Source organism: Oncorhynchus mykiss, chromosome 4 (genome assembly GCF_013265735.2).
Source record: "Oncorhynchus mykiss isolate Arlee chromosome 4, USDA_OmykA_1.1, whole genome shotgun sequence".
NCBI lineage: Eukaryota > Metazoa > Chordata > Actinopteri > Salmoniformes > Salmonidae > Oncorhynchus > Oncorhynchus mykiss.
The window spans coordinates 17,134,826-17,153,856 of NC_048568.1; the positions used below are offsets into that span (position 1 = coordinate 17,134,826).

Here is a 19,031-nt window from a genome sequence, read left to right on the forward strand (position 1 = left end):
CAGAACCCAAAATATAAGCAACAAGGTAAAGGTAAACAAACTCGGTATGGCCTCAAACCATGGTTAAACTATCATTTTGATATCATGGGTAGTCAGTCCATGCATCCATAGCTCTATGAATTTGAGAGTGGTTACATTTCTTCAGCCCCATCCCTCAGATTCTTACAGAAACAGTGGCGGGGAGGGTGCTTTGTGATTGTTTCAACCGCGGATTGCCTCCTTAAGAGAAGATACTGAGGCAAAGGATCATGTATTATCAATCACCATCTGTATCAGAGGAAGTTAATATTGGAGCGGACAAGGTTCACACAGTAGTCTGAGTCACTAGTCGGCTCAATGCATTTCCTATTTATTTGGCAGTCATTGATTTAGCTTCAAGGCGTCTTTTCGGAGTTCTATACCAGTAATGTAAGCATGAAAGTGATCAAGTATTCTGCTTTGTAAATGATGTAGGCTTATATGAAGTGTTTTCAATGATGTCCACAGTCGAATGTTCAGCGCTGACATTAACAGATGCAGAGCTGTTGAGAATTTCAGAAGCGAATCGTCGTCTGGTGCAGTAATTACATTTCCATGCCTGGTGAAAAAGAAATACCACTGCGCACTTCTTCCATCTCCAGAGGCTTGTCTTCCTATGGTGATGTCTACTTATCATACTGTCACTGGGGTGTCATCCACTGACACGAATATCCTGCAATGGGAGTGAAATGGTAGACTAGACATCTAACCCGTATCAGGAATGTCTGAAGGCCGCATTTACTCCGTGATATCTCACCGTCACAGCGAGAAATCTTTTCTACCCCCGGAAAATTGAGTTCCAGAATGTGACATTGCCCTTATCAGTGAAACTCTGCATAATTGATTTGATTTACAGACATCCTTGTTCTGGGTGCCTGATGTTGCGTACAGCACCAGTCAAAAGTTTGGACACACTTTGCCAAGAGTGTGCAACGCTGTCATCAAGGCAAAGGGTGGCTACTTTGTAGATTCCTAAATATAAAATTGATTTTGATTTGTTAAACACTTTTTTGGGGTTACTAAATGTGTTATTTCATAGTTTTGATGTCTTCACTACTTTTCAACAATATAGATTTTTAAATTTTTTTAAAGAAAAAACGTTGAATGAGTAGGTGTGTCCAAACTTTGGACTGGTACGGTGTATAATGAACTCACGTCATCCCTTTTCCCAGCAGGATAGTAGCCCTTTCCTGCAGTCAATGGGTGACTCATGGGTGACAGTCAATGGGTGACTCGTGGGTGACAGTCAATGGGTGACTCATGGGTGACAGTCAATGGGTGACTCATGGGTGACAGTCGATGGGTGACTCATGGGTGACAGTCAATGGGTGACTCATGGGTGACAGTCAATGGGTGACTCATGGGTGACAGTCAATGGGTGACTCATGGGTGACAGTCAATGGGTGACTCATGGGTGACAGTCGATGGGTGACTCATGGGTGACAGTCAATGGGTGACTCATGGGTGACAGTCAATGGGTGACTCATGGGTGACAGTCGATGGGTGACTCATGGGTGACAGTCAATGGGTGACTCATGGGTGACAGTCAATGGGTGACTCATGGGTGGAATGTTATTAATATTTATTATTAAGATCATTAAAAAAATATATATTGAAAATGTGGTGTTTCTATGTCAAACGGTTTTGTTATATTTCAGTCTTCTGTGATGTATATAAAGTGTGATATTGGGATGCAAACTCCAAAAGTATTATTTTGTTAAGCCCATAACCATGTGTGTGAGGTGTATACTTTTGTTTCAAGGTAGATATGTTTAAGACTACCAAGAAACACTCTGTGTGACCCTGATTTAGCCCACTGCAGTAAAAGGTTAGCCACCTACCCAGGGGTACAACATGAATGTGTCACTTGGGATTGGAGCATACACACACACAGACACACAGACACACACAGCTCCCAAGCCCTTCTGAGTCCATATTACACAAGATTGTTTTACACGGATGCTGACAAAACTCTTAGTAGTGTGTAAATGTGAATAATACCAACCATTATCCTTTCATGTACTAGTGAATCCTTTTACCTTGGCTTTGATTTTCCTCTAAAAGCACAGTTATTGCAGCCATATTTACTAAGTATTTAAATTCATAAAAATACTCTGATTAGCCCTGTAATGGTTATTGTGCTGGTATTATTATAACAGAGTCTTTGGGGTTTGTCTACAGGAAATGGAGCAGCAGTTTGAGAGGGAGAGGCTCTCATTGGAGGAGCAGGAGAACCATCTCAGACAGCAACTGGACAGCCTGAAGGAGGAGCTCGCCACCAAACTTGAACAAGCCAATCAGGAGGTCAGTCAGGAGCCACCCAACCAATCAGATCTCTCCTCTTGCTCCTCTCATTTTGTCATGGCCATTTATTGTGGTCGTCCGGACAAACCGGAATAGATTCAAGTTTGCTGCTGTCAACAGCAGGTGATAAAAAATGTCTCGGCTCGTTTGAGGTGCAGATTCCACACTCATATCTATTACAAAAGGGAATGTATTTTACTACCAGGTCATTAGAAAGGGAGATTTCACTCAAAAACTATATTTTGGTATTTGTTTTCATTAGTCCACTGTTAATACAGTCCCAAAATGTTTTGCATGTCAGCAGTCAAATTATCAAGATATCATCATGATGACATGGCTGGTGACAATTATGCTTTCCCTTTTACAGCTGTTTTTAAAGCCTGTCTGAGATGTATGATAGATCTGTCCGTTCTGTGTGCAGGTGTTGCGCCTGCAGGAGCTGGTGAAGGAGGGTGAGCAGGGTATGGGTACAGCAGAGGGACACATCACCAACCTGAAGGAGGCCCAGGACAAACTAGCGGAGGAGCTGGACGCTACTAGGGCCAGACTGAGAGAGACCAGCAACCTGCTGACTGCCCTGCAGGTGAGAGCACCAACAATGCATACACACACACACACATTCTCCCCTGGGCCCTGTGTGGTTCTCCTCATCAGGGAGGCATTGGAGAATCCATCAGCAAACCCTAATGAATTCCCTTCCCCATTCACTCTTCTGACTGAGGATTTATTCATTGTATATCATGTTTATTTACGGGGGGGGTAATAAACTTGATCTGTACTGAATTGATCTCCTAGCCTTGAGTCTGTTCCCAGACTAAATCCATCACATCCACCTGCTTTGTCCCAGATTCCAATTCTTGATATGCCAAGCAGACTATCCAGCAGCTTTGGATTGGCATACCTAATCAGACTCCGACTCTGAATTATGTTCTCATCTTTAAGGAGCCCGTATGGCATTGGCAGTTCATTAGAAGGCTGCTCTTCAGACTGGCTCTCCCATGCCTTTGACCTTCTGTGGCTCCTCTCCCTCTCTCCCTCTCTACTCTCTCCGTTCCCTCTCTCCCTCTTTCCCCCCTCTCTCTCATCTCTCTGGGCCTGCATAATGAAGCAGACTCTAGTCTGGATGTCAGGGGAAGTGTGGAGCAATGAGAATTGATGGCTGTGGAGCCGAGTTCCTCTTTTGTTGAGTCCTGTCCATAGAGGTTTAGATCCCATGCTCAGTTGTCTTGTTTATCACGAAGGCTAATATCACAAACCCTTTCTTTCTTCCCCCCCCTCTCTCTCTCTTTCAGGGAGAGATGGAGGCCCAGAAGAAGCAGCACGAGGCTAAAGTCATTACCACTAAAGAGGACGAGAAACTCAAGATGGACAAGATGGCGCTGGAACTGGAGCTCAAGTGGACCGAGACGTTAAGGTGTGTATGTGTGTGTCCTTAGCCCCGGGGTGGATTTGATGAGATGTGCCAGGGATGGCGATGGACAGGGTGAGTGAAAGAGTTTGGCTTGGAGTAATTGAAAGTCACATTGAGGCGAGTGCCACCATGATACACCATGGTAATGAAACTAGTCCAGGCCCGGTCCCTGATCCCAGCCCAGAAAGAGGTCCTCCTCTCCCTGGCTCTGAGGATTATGAACGGATGGCTTCATTTAGAAAGAGCCAGCGCTGCACCACAGATTATCACTGGAATGGACGGTGACCATTGGAATTATCTTCAGAGGGCTCAAATCCACACATTTCAAAAGAGTCATAAGTGAACACTGTACTGTAATACTGTAGCTAGCTTGGTCCCACATTGTGTGCACATGAAAGAGGAGTAGGAGGATAGGTCCCGTGAGAAATCAGACTGCCCCCAAATATTTCTATCTCTCTTTTCTTTTAAAGAGTTCATTTCCCACAACATTTGTTCAGCCAATGCCCTCGCTTATCTCAAAATGGGCTACTCCGCTGAAGCAATGGCGGGTGTTCACCAAGCGAGCAGACCGAGCATCTCACTGCCGCCGACGCTGCTGCTGCCTGTTCTGGCTCAAAGGAGGAAGACAGGATGGTAATGAGGTTCATATGAGATATGGATTTGAGCCCGATTAACAAGGAGGCCCTGACAAGCCACTGCCTATGAATTTCAAGTGGAAAAGGGTTTTGTTGTCACATTTGAATCTCAATGCCTTTACAGCAGGGACATGTGAATCAGGGTGTGAACAGACCTGCAGCTCAGAGATTTGAGACTGGGGAGGAGGAGGATGATCATCCCAGCTCATCAGACAGAGTCCAATTAGTGTCTGTCTCCCTTGCTGGGGTCAATTAATGTCTTAATACAGTATTAGGGATTCCTGATTACCAGGAAGGCTCTGCTACACATGGAGTTCTACAATAACACCATCCAGACCAGCGTTGGCTCAAAGTGTCCTTTTCTTCATCTCTTGTACCGTAATTACGTTTAATTGACCCTCCTCTCTCAATGTTCATCTTTCACAATTGCATTCCCCTTCAGCCCCTTTTCATTTTGTCCCTATGAATTGGAATGTATACGCTGCGTTTGGTGAATTTGACATGCTCTGTAATTCTGACAGCATTTTGGTGTTTTAAATAAGTCAGGTAGTAATTTTAAAAGCGTATGCTTCTCCTTCTTCTTTAGTAAAGCATAATGCAAATAGCAACCTCCGGGTTTCTGATTGTACTTCTGTGTTTCTGCACAGAACCTTGTTGTGTCCTTTCACACCACTGTCACTGAATAGTATTATTGTTTTCTGTTGTTACTGTCTGCAGTTATTCAACTCAACTTCACCTCTCCAGTTCATTGAGTTTGTCTGCGGTCTTGCCCTCATTTCTTCTTATCACCATGTATAACTCGAGCCAACAGGCCACTCAGAATGAAAGCGAGCGAGAGAGCGAGATGAAAGAAGAGAGAGAGAGAGAGAAAGAGGCAAAGGAAGAGGGAGAGATATTCACGTCTCCCTCTTACCGTCCTCTGTTCGAGGCTCTTCTCTTTCATCTCCTGCGACGGCCTGTCAGAAACATCTCTCCTCCTGCTCCTCACAGGGAGCTAGACTGGTGATGTGGAGGGAGATGCAGAGATACCAGAGCCCCTACCCACATTAAAGCCTCCTGCAATGTTTACCTTACGTAATGGTGGGCTTGAACACGAACAGCATTTGCAAGCGGAACAATCCAGTTGGGCAGCACCACCACACTGCACCGCAGTGCCTTTGACAGCCTTTCAAGTGCCTCAACCGCAAGAGATGCGTGTGTGTCATCTGGCACACCGGCACAGCCAACACACATACACGGAGAATGCGCACACACAAGGGGACCGAGAATAATTGAACAGAGCTGGCTTGGCTTGTGCTGAGAGAGATAGACATCTAAGATCCACTATTTCAGGCAGATAGAATATAAGAGGAGGCTCCTTTACTGAGTGTTTCCATGCGGTGATGTCAGAACCGGGTATAATGAACTTCAGTAGAGATTTACCTCAGAGTCAAACTAAGCCTTTGTGAGAGATGCCTGGCGTCGATGTGCGCCAGAAGTTGGGGAAAGAAACCATGTTGCTGTTTAGACAGCGAGCTGATGGCGTCCATTTGTGGCCGTCTGCCTGTCCTGTCTGCTGCTGTCTGATGTTGACTGAAAGCTTTGATCTTAACGAGGCCGGCTGATTTACACACATGCCTCCTTCCTTCTCGCTACATCCTCCTTCATTATCCTTCCTCCCTTCTTCTCCGTCCTTCATTCTCCGTCCTCCATACTGCCTACCTAGTCTACACACTCACCCCCTTCCTCCCATCTCCTCCACTCACCAGGTGCTGAGTGCCCTCCTAGGTAGTTAGCCAGATTGGGGGGGGGGCTAGAGTATGAATATGAGGCTCTCTACAATATGAAGATGCTGAGAGCTGTGTGTCTGTCTGTGTTTTTCTGAAGAGATGAGGTTCAACACCTTTTACAGCAGTGTCGCAGGGCTAAACCGTGGCACGCACTCACCCTGACGCTCATCTGCTTGTAGGGAACGGCGAAAACACTGTCAGCGCCACACGTTTAACGACGCCATTCTCTGCTAAATAACGATTAACATGCAGTCTGTGTAGCGCCGCTAAACGCGTGGGCATTGAGTAGCGCTGACACGGCGAGGTGGGAGGCGTTTGCATGGCGCCGTAGGGAATCGTACACTCTGCTCCGCTCCCAAGGATGTGGACTCTGAACACCCCCGGAGCTCCGACAGACAGCGGCTCGCTGGAAATGTTCAGCAATTACAGGACACACTGTTATCCTCTTAGAAAACCTCCGTCCCAGGCTGCGCTGTGTACAGACCGCCGCATGCATTGACATCGACATACTGTATCAGATGGATGGGAGTGTCAGCCCCAATCTCTCTTCTCTCTAATGATTGGCTGTCTGCGCAGTCTGCTCTGGAGCGAAGTGCAGATGCATTCTGTTTATGAAATATGCACACAGCGGCAGATTTTCCTAACAAATGTTTAATGTTGGTCTGTGTTGCGTTGTTCGTCCTAATGAGAAGTGGAGTTGGTAAAAGGGTCTTATCACAGCCACATACAGTGTAACATATTTACTAGATGGTCTTTTCATGCATGTGCTCTTGCAAGCATGACTTGCATGATAATAATTCTTATTTGTCAACGTAATCCTAACCCTAGCTAAAACAGGGTTCTGCTGCATATGGTTTGCAGCGGCTTTACTGATTTGGAATGAATGACAATATATTACTAGTACATTAATGCTACTACTATATATTACTACATGGAATTATTTACAAAATGGTTTGCTTTGTTGCATTATGTTGATCCCCTGACCCCTGTGTGTCTTCTGTATACTTCATCTAATGGTAATTGTGTGCATTTGGTGTGTGTCCACAGGCAGGAGTGTAAGAAGCTACGTGAGGAGCTAAGGGAGGATCATGAGGATGACAAGCGGGCAGCCCTCTCCCAGCTGGCCCAGAACAAGGAGCAGGAGCTGGGCAGCGCCCGCGAGAGCTGGCAGAGGAAGGTGGAGGACCTACTGGAGCAGGTAAGAGACAGTCCACCCTCACCCTGCTGCACCACACCACAGCTGGTCCCTGTGATATAGAGGTGTTCTCGGGTCCAAAAAGTTGAACCCATTACGAAATGGACCCGGTGCTTTCCTCCCCAGATCCTACCCGAATAAATAAATGTCAAAAATAAATGGACCAGAGGACAACCGGACCTGGCCCCATATAGAGCCTTTTCGGGTCCAGACTCGGTCTGATCCGGTCCGAGTGAGGGAAGCAGCAGATAATTAAAAAAATGTACTACGTTAACTGAAGCTGTTTATGCAGGCACTGGGGGAGGGGGAGAGGAATGAAGGAGCAGCAAGCGGGGCAGAGGTCGTGTGTGTGTTTATATGTGGCTGAATGGCACGAAGAGGAGGGAGAGAGAGACCGCAGCAACCAAGCCAACTCGTGCTAGTTACTAACTTTTAGCTGCCAAAGCTAGGTTATTTATCAACCAATCTGATTACATAGCACCTGTTTTGACTGCATCAAACCATGAAGAGAAGCTAGCTAGTTAAGCTAGTTGGGTTGGCTAATTGAGGCTACTTGTGTGCCGCACCATGGGCCTCCCGGTCGCTGCCGTTTCGAACCTAGAATCTCTGGTGGCACAGCTAGCACTGCTATGCAGTGCCTTAGACCACTGCACCACCCGGGAGGCTACACATTTAACTTTTAATTCCGTAATTTTAGTTTCATCTTCCATTGATCTCTTAACTTGCTTGCCACCGCACACACAGAGCCAGAGGCTAGTGCCCCTTTGATGACTTGTGATTGGCTACATGCGCCACTCTCGTGAAAAGACTGAGCAGCAGCATACAATTCTCTCTCTCTACTGCAGCAGTCGCGTTCAGTTCTGTAATTATATTTACACATACCCGAGACCCGTGACAATCAAATCCACTCCGACCTAGATCTGAGAGTCAACTACAGAATTTCGGATCCGACCCGGTTGGGTCACGGGTTTTCGGCTGGACCTGTGAAGACCTTGATTGTGATATACACAGCGTACTCTGCCCCATGTCAACATTATGACTGGGCTCCAGGATACATGGAGAGTAAAAGAACTACGTAATTTGTCTGTTCACTAGTCCCATCAATGCAAAAGTTTTGTTGAGCTGGGATTTATATAGGGATTCCGTGACTACTTTACATACCGTAAGGTAAAGAGAATAGGTTATACATTCTCACCACTTAACCCAAAATATAATGAAACATTTTGGAAGTGTATGTCATACGATATTAAATTGTCCACTTCCAAATGTCCATGAATAGGTGAGAGGAGAGTGCTCAGGGCCTCGCCGTACACATGCAGATACCAGCCATGACAATGAAAGACTGCTGAGAAGCCTGTTCTGTTACTTAGCTGTAACTCCCACCGCAGCTATAGCTAGCACTGTCACTCACACAAAGTGTATGAAGATAAAACATGGGGAATTTATTGGATATCTATTCAAATTATGACATTTGAAGTCTTCCCAAAATGGCACTGGCAACCCTGTGAAGGGGACTGAATGGCCCAATCAAATCGAATTAAAAACGAAAACTTTTAATGCACTTCTACTTGCTAATTGCATTAACATTCAGGGCATTTCACAGATAATAATTAGGTTTGACAGTAGAAAGTCATTTCATGTTTTTTTTTACTGAACTGAGATATCACCATATTTCACAGTGTCTTGTCATCCATTCAAACATTGAAATAGGCAGCGCTGCTCATCTTTTCCTGTTGTTTTCAATCATCTGGAGAAAAAGGGCTCCTCTGTCCTCACCAACTTGGCTATCCCTCATGATACTCCAACCATTCCCTGACAAAGAGCTACCCTAACCTGGCCTCCCTCCCCTCTGCACCTTTTATATATTTTTTGCCTTTATTTTGACATTGTTGACTCCTGAATGTTTCCCTGTGTTCCTGTGTATTTTGTTCACAACCATAGCGCCACTCAGCTCAGTGAAGCTTAACATAAGTCAATCATGTAAGCATGAAACACACTGAAAATCTCACTGCCGATAGACTGCCGATAAGTACTTATCACAGTGGGAGGCTGTTCCTTCTTCCTTCCTTAGACCAAAAGCGATAGATGCTGCGTGCCAATCCGGTAGCGACGAACCTACGGATTCAACTTGTAGAATCGCTATGCTTGTCAGTGGTCTACAACTTGACTTTGAGCCAATCAGAGAGCACGACCCCCAAGAGGGGAGACAAAATGTTTTGGGAAAAAGAGGGCATTTCCTCCATACATCTACGGATGAGCCAGTCACACTTTATATGCAATGTAGGCTATGGGATTGTAACTAGCTAAGTGCACAGACGCAATGCACACAAAACTAAGCACTTCCTCCAAGCTAGCTAACCACTGTAGCTAGTATTGACGTTAGAATTAAATCACAATGGATTAGCTAGTTTCCATGAAACAGCTGCCTGTGTTAGCTGCTGAGTTAGTGCAGTGTCCTTAGCTAGCTAGCTATGTTGCCCTATTTAGCGAATATGCTAATGTTAGCTAGCTAGCTAAACATTTGGCTATCGGCTGGCAATTGCAGTATGGGATTATGGAGAGTGAATTAAATTGTTTCTTCGTCATCTAGCTAAGTAGTTATCAAGCAGTGGCCATCTGGCTAGTATCAACATGGTCTTTCTACAAAATAGCAACATTAGCGTAGATAACTTGGAATCTAGACCATAAGCAATACCACCACAACGCGCACAGATATGCATTGCCAAACAATGCTACTGCCACCTTCTGGTTTGGAGTGTGTAGTATTTTAGGCTGAGTGGCTGACTACTTCCAAGGTCTTTGCTGTGTGAACACAAATTAGATTGACTGCCGACACTCTGTTCAGAGGTGCTAAGTACTGTCGGAAGGCAAACTTTGGACAGTCCTACTGGTGTGTCTGAGCTTTTAGTCTACTTAAACACCTGCTCCACTTGGCGCTCTTTGTTTCTCCCTCACTACAGTGTGTTTACAGACAAATACCAGTATATTCAACTGGTGTGCGTGGCTAGCATGATGGCGTGGTGTGGACTTGGCCTGGTTTGCACTAACGGTGCTGGTTTTACAGCGTCCATTTTCCTTTCGTTACAGTGTGCTGTACGCAGGTGAGTGCTTCTTGTCGGGGACACTTGCAGTGTTGAATGTGCCAACGTGTGTGTGTGTGTGGTTTCTCTCTTCACTTCTTGTCTCTATACTGAGAGGGTTGTTATAGAACCACTGTGACTGGTTGCTACTGCAGTGAACCAACGTCACCCAGTTCCCAGGCAACACGCATGAAACACTGATTACCTAAATCTGCCTTCTTCTGAAAATGTATATTCTCTTTCTGCTGTGTAACTGACTCTTGGTGCACTTCCCACTGGAGTGTTTTCCTCTTCCTGACACTGTGAAAGGTGTATATTTCTGTTATTTTGATGAGACAGAATTACAGCCTCTCTGAGTGGCGTGTGATTTACTCTACCTCCTGCTCTCTTTGTTGTGCCATAATAACCACATCTGAGTCGCCTCTGAGTTAGGAATGTTGCTGTTTGCGCTCAGGTCCCAATGGAAGGCATTCAGCAGCCTCTTATCCCTCTACACAAGTGGTTGTGATTCTATCAGGGATGACGAGTAGTGCCATTTTGATAGTAGTCACACATTTTGCCCTGCAGCAGATGACTCTGATAATAAGTCTGGCACACAGTGAGCATTACAGCTATACAGATCCTGTGTGTCGCCTCTTGTTCACTCCAAGGTATTGATTCTAAGGGAGGTGTGAATATCTTCTGTCAATGGCCCCACTTTAGTGTCAGCAGCACCACTAAAACCCACTAGTCCCTCTCTGGCATGAACCCACAGACACAACCACTGACTCCACTTAGATCACTGCAGTCTGTCTTGCCAAGTCCACAGTATCACTGTGTTATGTTCCGCCCAGAGCCAAACATATACACGTCACTGCATTATTACATTGATAATGCACTGTGCACTCCATACTGTTTGTTGTCCACATTTTCTATTACGCAGATGCTGGAAAAATCTATGCATATGGGGGGGAAGGAGGGCATTCTAACTCTGAGCTCCTACTTAACGGTGTAGCTCCAGATGCTTCCGTACAGCTAGCAGCAGAGTCAGGGTGACTTATGGAGGTGTCACCACCCCTGGATCTTTTCCTCTCACACGTTCCACCTGTCCTGCTTAGGGCCCAGTCGGTCTCATTATTCACAGTAATAATACTCTGTAGTAATAGGCTGTAACTCCTAATGAGGCCTGGCTGATTAATGTGGAGTGACTGAGTTCTCATGTTGATGACACACTGAGCTGTTGATCACACGTACACACCAGTACGTGTAGGGTGCCGCCAAACGTTGCAAAGCAGCAGTGGTGTAAAGTACAGTGGGGCAAAAAAGTATTTAGTCAGCCACCAATTGTGCAAGTTCTCCCACTTAAAAAGATGAGAGAGGCCTGTAATTTTCATCATAGGTACACTTCAACTATGACAGACAAAATTAGAAAAAAAATCCAGAAAATCACATTGTAGGATTTTTTATGAATTTATTTGCAAATTATGGTGGAAAATAAGTATTTGATCACCTACAAACAAGCAAGATTTCTGGCTCTCACAGACCTGTAACTTCTTCTTTAAGAGGCTCCTCTGTCCTCCACTTGTTACCTGTATTAATGGCACCTGTTTGAAGTTATCAGTATAAAAGACACCTGTCCACAACCTCAAACAGTCACACTCCAAACTCCACTATGGCCAAGACCAAAGAGCTGTCAAAGGACACCAGAAACAAAATTGTAGACCTGCACCAGGCTGGGAAGACTGAATCTGCAATAGGTAAGCAGCTTGGTTTGAAGAAATCAACTGTGGGAGCAATTATTAGGAAATGGAAGACATACAAGACCACTGATAATCTCCCTCGATCTGGGGCTCCTCGCAAGATCTCACCCCGTGGGGTCAAAATGATCACAAGAACGGTGAGCAAAAATCCCAGAACCACACGGGGGGACCTAGTGAATGACCTGCAGAGAGCTGGGACCAAAGTAACAAAGCCTACCATCAGTAACACACTACGCCGCCAGGGACTCAAATCCTGCAGTGCCAGACGTGTCCCCCTGCTTAAGCCAGTACATGTCCAGGCCCGTCTGAAGTTTGCTAGAGAGCATTTGGATGATCCAGAAGAAGATTGGGAGAATGTCATATGGTCAGATGAAACCAAAATAGAACTTTTTGGTAAAAACTCAACTCGTCGTGTTTGGAGGACAAAGAATGCTGAGTTGCATCCAAAGAACACCATACCTACTGTGAAGCATAGGGGTGGAAACATCATACTTTGGGGCTGTTTTTCTGCAAAGGGACCAGGACAACTGATGTAAAGGAAATAATGTAAATGGAAATAGTGTAAAGGAAATAATGAATGGGGCCATGTATCGTGAGATTTTGAGTGAAAACCACCTTCCATCAGCAAGGGCATTGAAGATGAAACGTGGCTGGGTCTTTCAGCATGACAATGATCCCAAACACACCGCCCGGGCAACGAAGGAGTGGCTTCATAAGAAGCATTTCAAGGTCCTGGAGTGGCCTAGCCAGTCTCCAGATCTCAACCCCATAGAAAATCTTTGGAGGGAGTTGAAAGTCCGTGTTGCCCAGCAACAGCCCCAAAACATCACTGCTCTAGAGGAGATCTGCATGGAGGAATGGGCCAAAATACCAGCAACAGTGTGTGAAAACCTTGTGAAGACTTACAGAAAACGTTTGACCTCTGTCATTGCCAGCAAAGGGTATATAACAAAGTATTGAGATAAACTTTTTTGTTATTGACCAAATACTTATTTTCCACCATAATTTGTAAATAAATTCATTAAAAATCCTACAATGTGATTTTCTGGGTTGTTTTTTCTCATTTTTCCTGTCATAGTTGAAGTGTACCTATGATGAAAATTACAGGCCTCTCTCATCTTTTTAAGTGGGAGAACTTGCACAATTGGTGGCTGACTAAATACTTTTTTGCCCCACTGTACCTAAGTAAAAATACTTTAAAGTACTGCTTAAGTTGTTTTTTGGGGGTATCTGTACTTTACTTTACTATTTATATTTTTGACAACTTTAACTTTTACCTCACTACATTCCTAAAAAAATAATGTACTTTTTACTCCATGCATTTTCCTTGCCATCCAAAAGTACTCCTTACATTTTGACAGGAAAATTGTCCAATCCACGCACTTATCAAGAGAACATCTCTGGTCATCCCTACTGCCTCTGATATGGCGGACTCACTAAACACACATGCTTCATTTGTAAATTAATGTTGGAGTGTTGGACTGTGCCCTTGGCTATCCGTAAATGTAAAAAATGTTTTGCTTAATATAAGGAATTTGAAATCATTCATACTTTTACTTTTGATGTTTAAGTATATTTTTGCAATTCCATTTCATTTTAATACTTAAGTACATTTAAAACCAAATACTTTTAGACTTCTACTCAAGGAGTATTTTACTGGGTGACTTTCACTTTTACTTGAGTCATTTTCTGTTAAGTTATCTTTACTTTTACGTACGACACTTACTCTACCATTGCAAAGCATCCAAAATAGCTGCAGACCTACCATATTGAAATAAGGATTATGAGGGTATAATTGGTTTCAAAATGACTTTTTGATTCACACTCTAACAAAAAAAATGAATGTGTTTCTTCAGGTCATAACTAGCTAGCGATAAAAATTGATTTCTGTTTTTGTCTAATGAAGTAGGCCCAGGTTAGTTTCGCGAAGCTGTAATATAGGAACTAATGACACTATGTGCAATCTGATCCAAGCTGTTCTTCTCTCTACACCGTCTCCCTCTCTCCTTTTCCTTTCTCTCTCCTTTTCTACTCCTCCCTTTCGTCAGATCTCGTTGCTGAAGCAGAGTCTGGAGATGCAGCTGTCTCAGTCGCAGAGCTCCCTGCAGCAGCTGCAGGCCCAGTTCAGCCAGGAGCGGGAGCACCTGGGCCAGCAGCTCCAAGAGCTGCAGCTGGAGTACCAGCGCAGGGAGCACAGCCTGCAGGAGGCCCACTGCTGCACCATGCAGGACCTGGAGGAGACCCGTCAGCACGACCTCAAGGTGTGACCATTTAGAACACGGCTCAGGGCAGAACTCTGTAACACCAGAGTCACTGCCAGTCTGAAAAATCCCCAATTGTGACGTTAGAGCATTAGATTAGATACTTGAGGCATGATGGGCCAGTATAGACTCTGATGTGTCAGTAAGACTGGATATCAGTCGGGTGCAGAGAATGAGGAGAGACAGTGGAGATATACTGGTGAAATAGCTGGTGATGTGGCTAGATGGACTTTTGCAACAGTGAGTCCATCAACATTACCAGAGACGTGGAGCGGTTGACTTCTGAGCGGATCAGTGATTTGGACCTGACCCTGATTGAATTATTGCTGTTTGGGACACACTGCTTTTCAGTTCCTTTCACTTTAAAACGAATAGGCTACAGAGCAGCAGCAGCAGCAAAGTCTTTGATGGAATTATGATGCAACACAGCTAATATCGTTCCAGGGAATCTTTACAGCAGCTTATGAGTAATGTAGTGCAGTAATGTAATGGTATGGGAACGTCTGAGGAATCTGGCGAGGCATCTGTGTAATAGTAATTCAGATGGTGATGAGTTTGCTGTCAGCACAGCCGGGGGCAATAACTCTGATCCATAAGCCAGTCATCCAGGAGTCCCAGTGTTAGCATTAGCTTCATGCTCAGATCCAGATCTTTTTAAATCAGCCTCTCTGCTCCTAAAGCTCTTCATCGGACATGAGAGTTGTGAGGCGAGAGTTAGCTGTATCGATCAGCTCGGGTCATACTTTTAGTTGCCTGGGTTCATGATTGAAAGGCATGAATCAGAACTCATTTACCAATCCAGACATGCCCAATACATGAAAATATAGACTTCTGAAAAATATTACGACATTGACTTTTTCACCTGACACTGAACCTTTCCTTCCAAAGAAAAGGGAAGAAATGCGTTTTTCTGCACTTAACATTCCGTTATACAGTCAAGGACATTTTGAAATACATTCAACCTTACTCTGAGGCTTCTTTTGACATTCAAAAACCCTTGGATGGAGTTTATGTTAAGGGCTCATGCAGGCGTTGTGCAAAGCTGACTCAATGTCCCCAAACGTTCTGTCTCACCTCTCCAGCCACAGATTGGATTAGAAGCAAAAGACCCATGAGTCATCGGTGATTGAATGGGCCGAAAAGTCTTTCATGTCTGCTAATAAAAAAAAAATACCACACCCTAAGGAACACATTTATCTCAATAGCTGTTCGCTCTTCAATAGGGGTTAGGTTGACTCAAAGTTGTTCTAAAATGTAGGGGTAAATGTATTAAGGGTTTAGTTTGTTCTAGACACATTTTATGAGGACAAAGGCATTTAGAGTGTTAGCAAAGCAAACTGAATTGTCTTGCTTGAGGCATTGAGGACAAATCCAGTTTCACCTTGCCTACAGTGGGAACAAATATCCACTGATATGATCTATTTACATGACAGGCACTGTTATACACGGCTAATTAAAATGCTTACAAATCTTCTCCACACATACTTTAACATCCAAACTAGGAGCTCCTTTTTCACGGTGTCGCGATTTCAAACAAATCACCTAGTTCGTAAAATACAGTAAAATACAGTGTCTCGAGGTTCTTTCAAGCTATTCAATCTTATTTTTCATTCGTGCCCAGGCTTACACAGTATCAGCTGAATGAATAGGCACACAATGAAATAGGCTCTCTCCCGCTACACATGTTTCTAACAGCGAATTCATAATTATTGACTGACTGCAACAGAGTTAAGATTGACAAACTTCCCGGGGTGTGCGCGCACACTTAACAGACGCAGGGTTTTAGACCTGAGAGAAAAGATACAGATAATTAACTAGCCTAGTCTCATGCCGTGTACTGTAGCCAGCTCCTCTATCATTACCAAGCTATACATTAACAAACACACAGAGGAGTTGGCTAATGCACAAACACAATGCACAGACCACCGGCTAACAATTCACATCTACAGTGCCTTTGCAAAGTATTCAGACCCCTTGACTTTTTTCACATTTTGTTACGTTACAGCCTTATTCTAAAATTACTGAGATTTTAATTTATTTAATCAATCTACACACAATACCCAATAATGGCAAAGTGATAACAGGTTTTTAGAAATACAATTAAAAAAGCAGAAATACCTTATTTACATAAGTATTCAGATTCTTATTTACGTAAGTATTATGAGACTCGAAATTGAGCTCAGGTGCATCCTGTTTCCACTGATCATCCTTGAGATGTTTCTACAACTTGATTGGAGGCCACCTGTGGTAAATTAAATTGATTGGACATGATTTGGAAAGACACACACCTGTCTATATAAGGTCCCACAGTTGACAGTGCATGTCAGAGCAAAAACCAAGCCATGAGGTCAAAGGTATTGCCCGTAGAGCTCCGAGACAGGATTGTGTCGAGGCACAGATCTGGGGAAGGGTACCAACAAATGTCTGCAGCATTGAAGGTCCCCAAGAACACAGTGGCCTCAAATTCTTAAATGGAAGAAGTTTGGAATCACCAACACTCTTCCTAGAGCTGGCCGCCTGGCCAAACTGAGCAAACTGGGGGACAAAAACCTTGGTCAGGGAGGTGACCAAGAACCCGACAGAGCTCCAGAGTTCCTCTGTGGAGATGGGAGAAACTTCCTGAAGGACAACCATTTCTGCAGCACTCCACCAATCAGGCCTTTATGGTGGAGTGGCCAAACGGAAGTCACCCCTCAGTAAAAGGCACGGGACAAGTCTCTGAATGTCCTTGAGTGGCCCAACCAGAGCCAGAACTCCCCAAATACAGGTGTGCAAAGCTTGTCGCGTCATTCCCAAGCAGACTCGACACTGTAATTGCTACCAAAGGTGCTTCAACAAAGTACTGAGTAAAGGGTCTGAACATTAATGTAAAATTGTTTAGAAACATGTTCTATTCTTATGTTCAATAAAAGTGACTCCAAAATGACATCTGTTGGGCACAAAATAATCTGAAACACAACCAAAACAAACAGCAAATGTATCCAACAAGTTTTTAGAGTCACAAGCTTCACGTAATCATTGTGTGCTAGGAATCTGGGACCAAATACTAAACTTTTGACTACGTTAATACACAAGTGAATTTGTCCCCATACTTTTGGTCCCCTAAAATGGAGGGACTACGTTCAAATTGTGCTGTAATTTCTAAACGATTCATCCGATTCATGGATGAGAATACCCTCAAATTAAAGCTGACAGTCAGCATTTTAATTCCATAGTCATTGTATCGTTTCAAATCCAAAGTGCTGGAGTACAGATTCAAAACAACAAAACATTTGTCACATTTTATTGTGTTACAAAGTGAGGTTAAAATTAATTTAGTTGTCATTTTTTTGTCATCAATCTACACAGAATACTCTGTAATGTCAAATTGCAAGAACATAACATTTTTGGGGTGAATAGAAAATGTATAACTAAAATAGTCATTGTACAAGTATTCAGTCCCTTTGTTTAGGCAAGCCTAACATAGTTCAGGACCAAAATGTGGCTTAACAAATCCCATAATAAATTACATGGACTCACTCTGTGTGAAATAAAAGGGGTTGACATGATTTTTGAACGACTAACCCTTCCTCTGACCTCCATACATACAACATCTTTAAGGCCCCTCTGTCGAGTATTGAATTTCAAGGACAGATTCAACTACAAAGACCAGGGAGCTTTTTCAAAAGCCTCATAAAGAAGGACAATGATGGGTCAAAATAACAAATCAGACATTGAATATCTCTTTAACAATTATCCTGTGGATTATGTATTAAACCACCCAGACACATCAAAGATTCAGTCGACCTTCTGAACATAGGACAAGGATGAAGCTGCTGAAGGATGTCACCATGAGGCCATTGGTGATTTTAAAACAGCTACTGAGTTATTAAATGGCTGTGATGGGAGAAAACTGAGGATGGATCAAAAACATTGTAGTGAGTCCACAATAATGACCTAAATAACAGAGTGAAATGAAGAATACAAATTACACAGAATATTCCAAGACACTGAAGTAATACTGTAGCAAAAAATAAACACAGCAAAGGAATACACTTTTTGGCCTAAATCAAAGCCTTATGTTCGGGGCAAATCCAACACATCACTGATCACCTCCTTATTTTCAAGCATTGTGGTGGCTGCATTATGGTACTGTATGGGTATGCTTGACGGCAAATACTGGGGAGTTTCTCAGGATAAAAAGAAACGGGATGGAGCTAAGCACAGGCAAAATCCTAGAGGGAAACCTGCTTCAGACTGGGAGAGGAATTCACCTTTCAGCAGGACAATAACCTATAACACTATTGCCAAATCTACACTGGAGTTGCTTACCAAGAGGACAGTGAATGGTCCTGAGTGGCCAAGATACAGTGTTCACTTAAATCTGCTTAAAAATCTATGGCAAGACTTGAAAATTGACATGATCCCCAACATCTTGACAGAGCTTGAATAATTTAGAGAAGAATAATGGCCAAATATTGCACAATCAAGGCGTGCAAAGCTCTTATAGATTTACCCAAGAAGACTCACAGCTGCAAACAAGGCCAAAAGGTGTTTCTAACATGTATTGACTCAGGGAGCTGAATCCTTATGCAACAACTGTATTTGAGTTATTACCTTATTTGTTTCATCTTAAAAAG

General features: G+C 43.7%; 1 protein-coding gene across 5 annotated transcripts in view; it reads left to right on the forward strand.

The window, feature by feature from the left end:
• The window catches only part of LOC110522208 (protein FAM184A), a 163,519-nt gene that overhangs the window by 103,312 nt on the left and 41,176 nt on the right, over window positions 1–19,031 (forward strand). For all 5 annotated transcript variants that reach the window (XM_021600410.2, XM_021600412.2, XM_021600411.2 and 2 more), the window contains 5 exons: window positions 2,200–2,322; window positions 2,744–2,905; window positions 3,615–3,736; window positions 7,185–7,335; window positions 14,200–14,412. In XM_021600410.2, coding sequence (XP_021456085.2) covers window positions 2,200–2,322; window positions 2,744–2,905; window positions 3,615–3,736; window positions 7,185–7,335; window positions 14,200–14,412 — 771 coding nt within the window. The remainder of the gene's footprint in view (window positions 1–2,199; window positions 2,323–2,743; window positions 2,906–3,614; window positions 3,737–7,184; window positions 7,336–14,199; window positions 14,413–19,031) is intronic.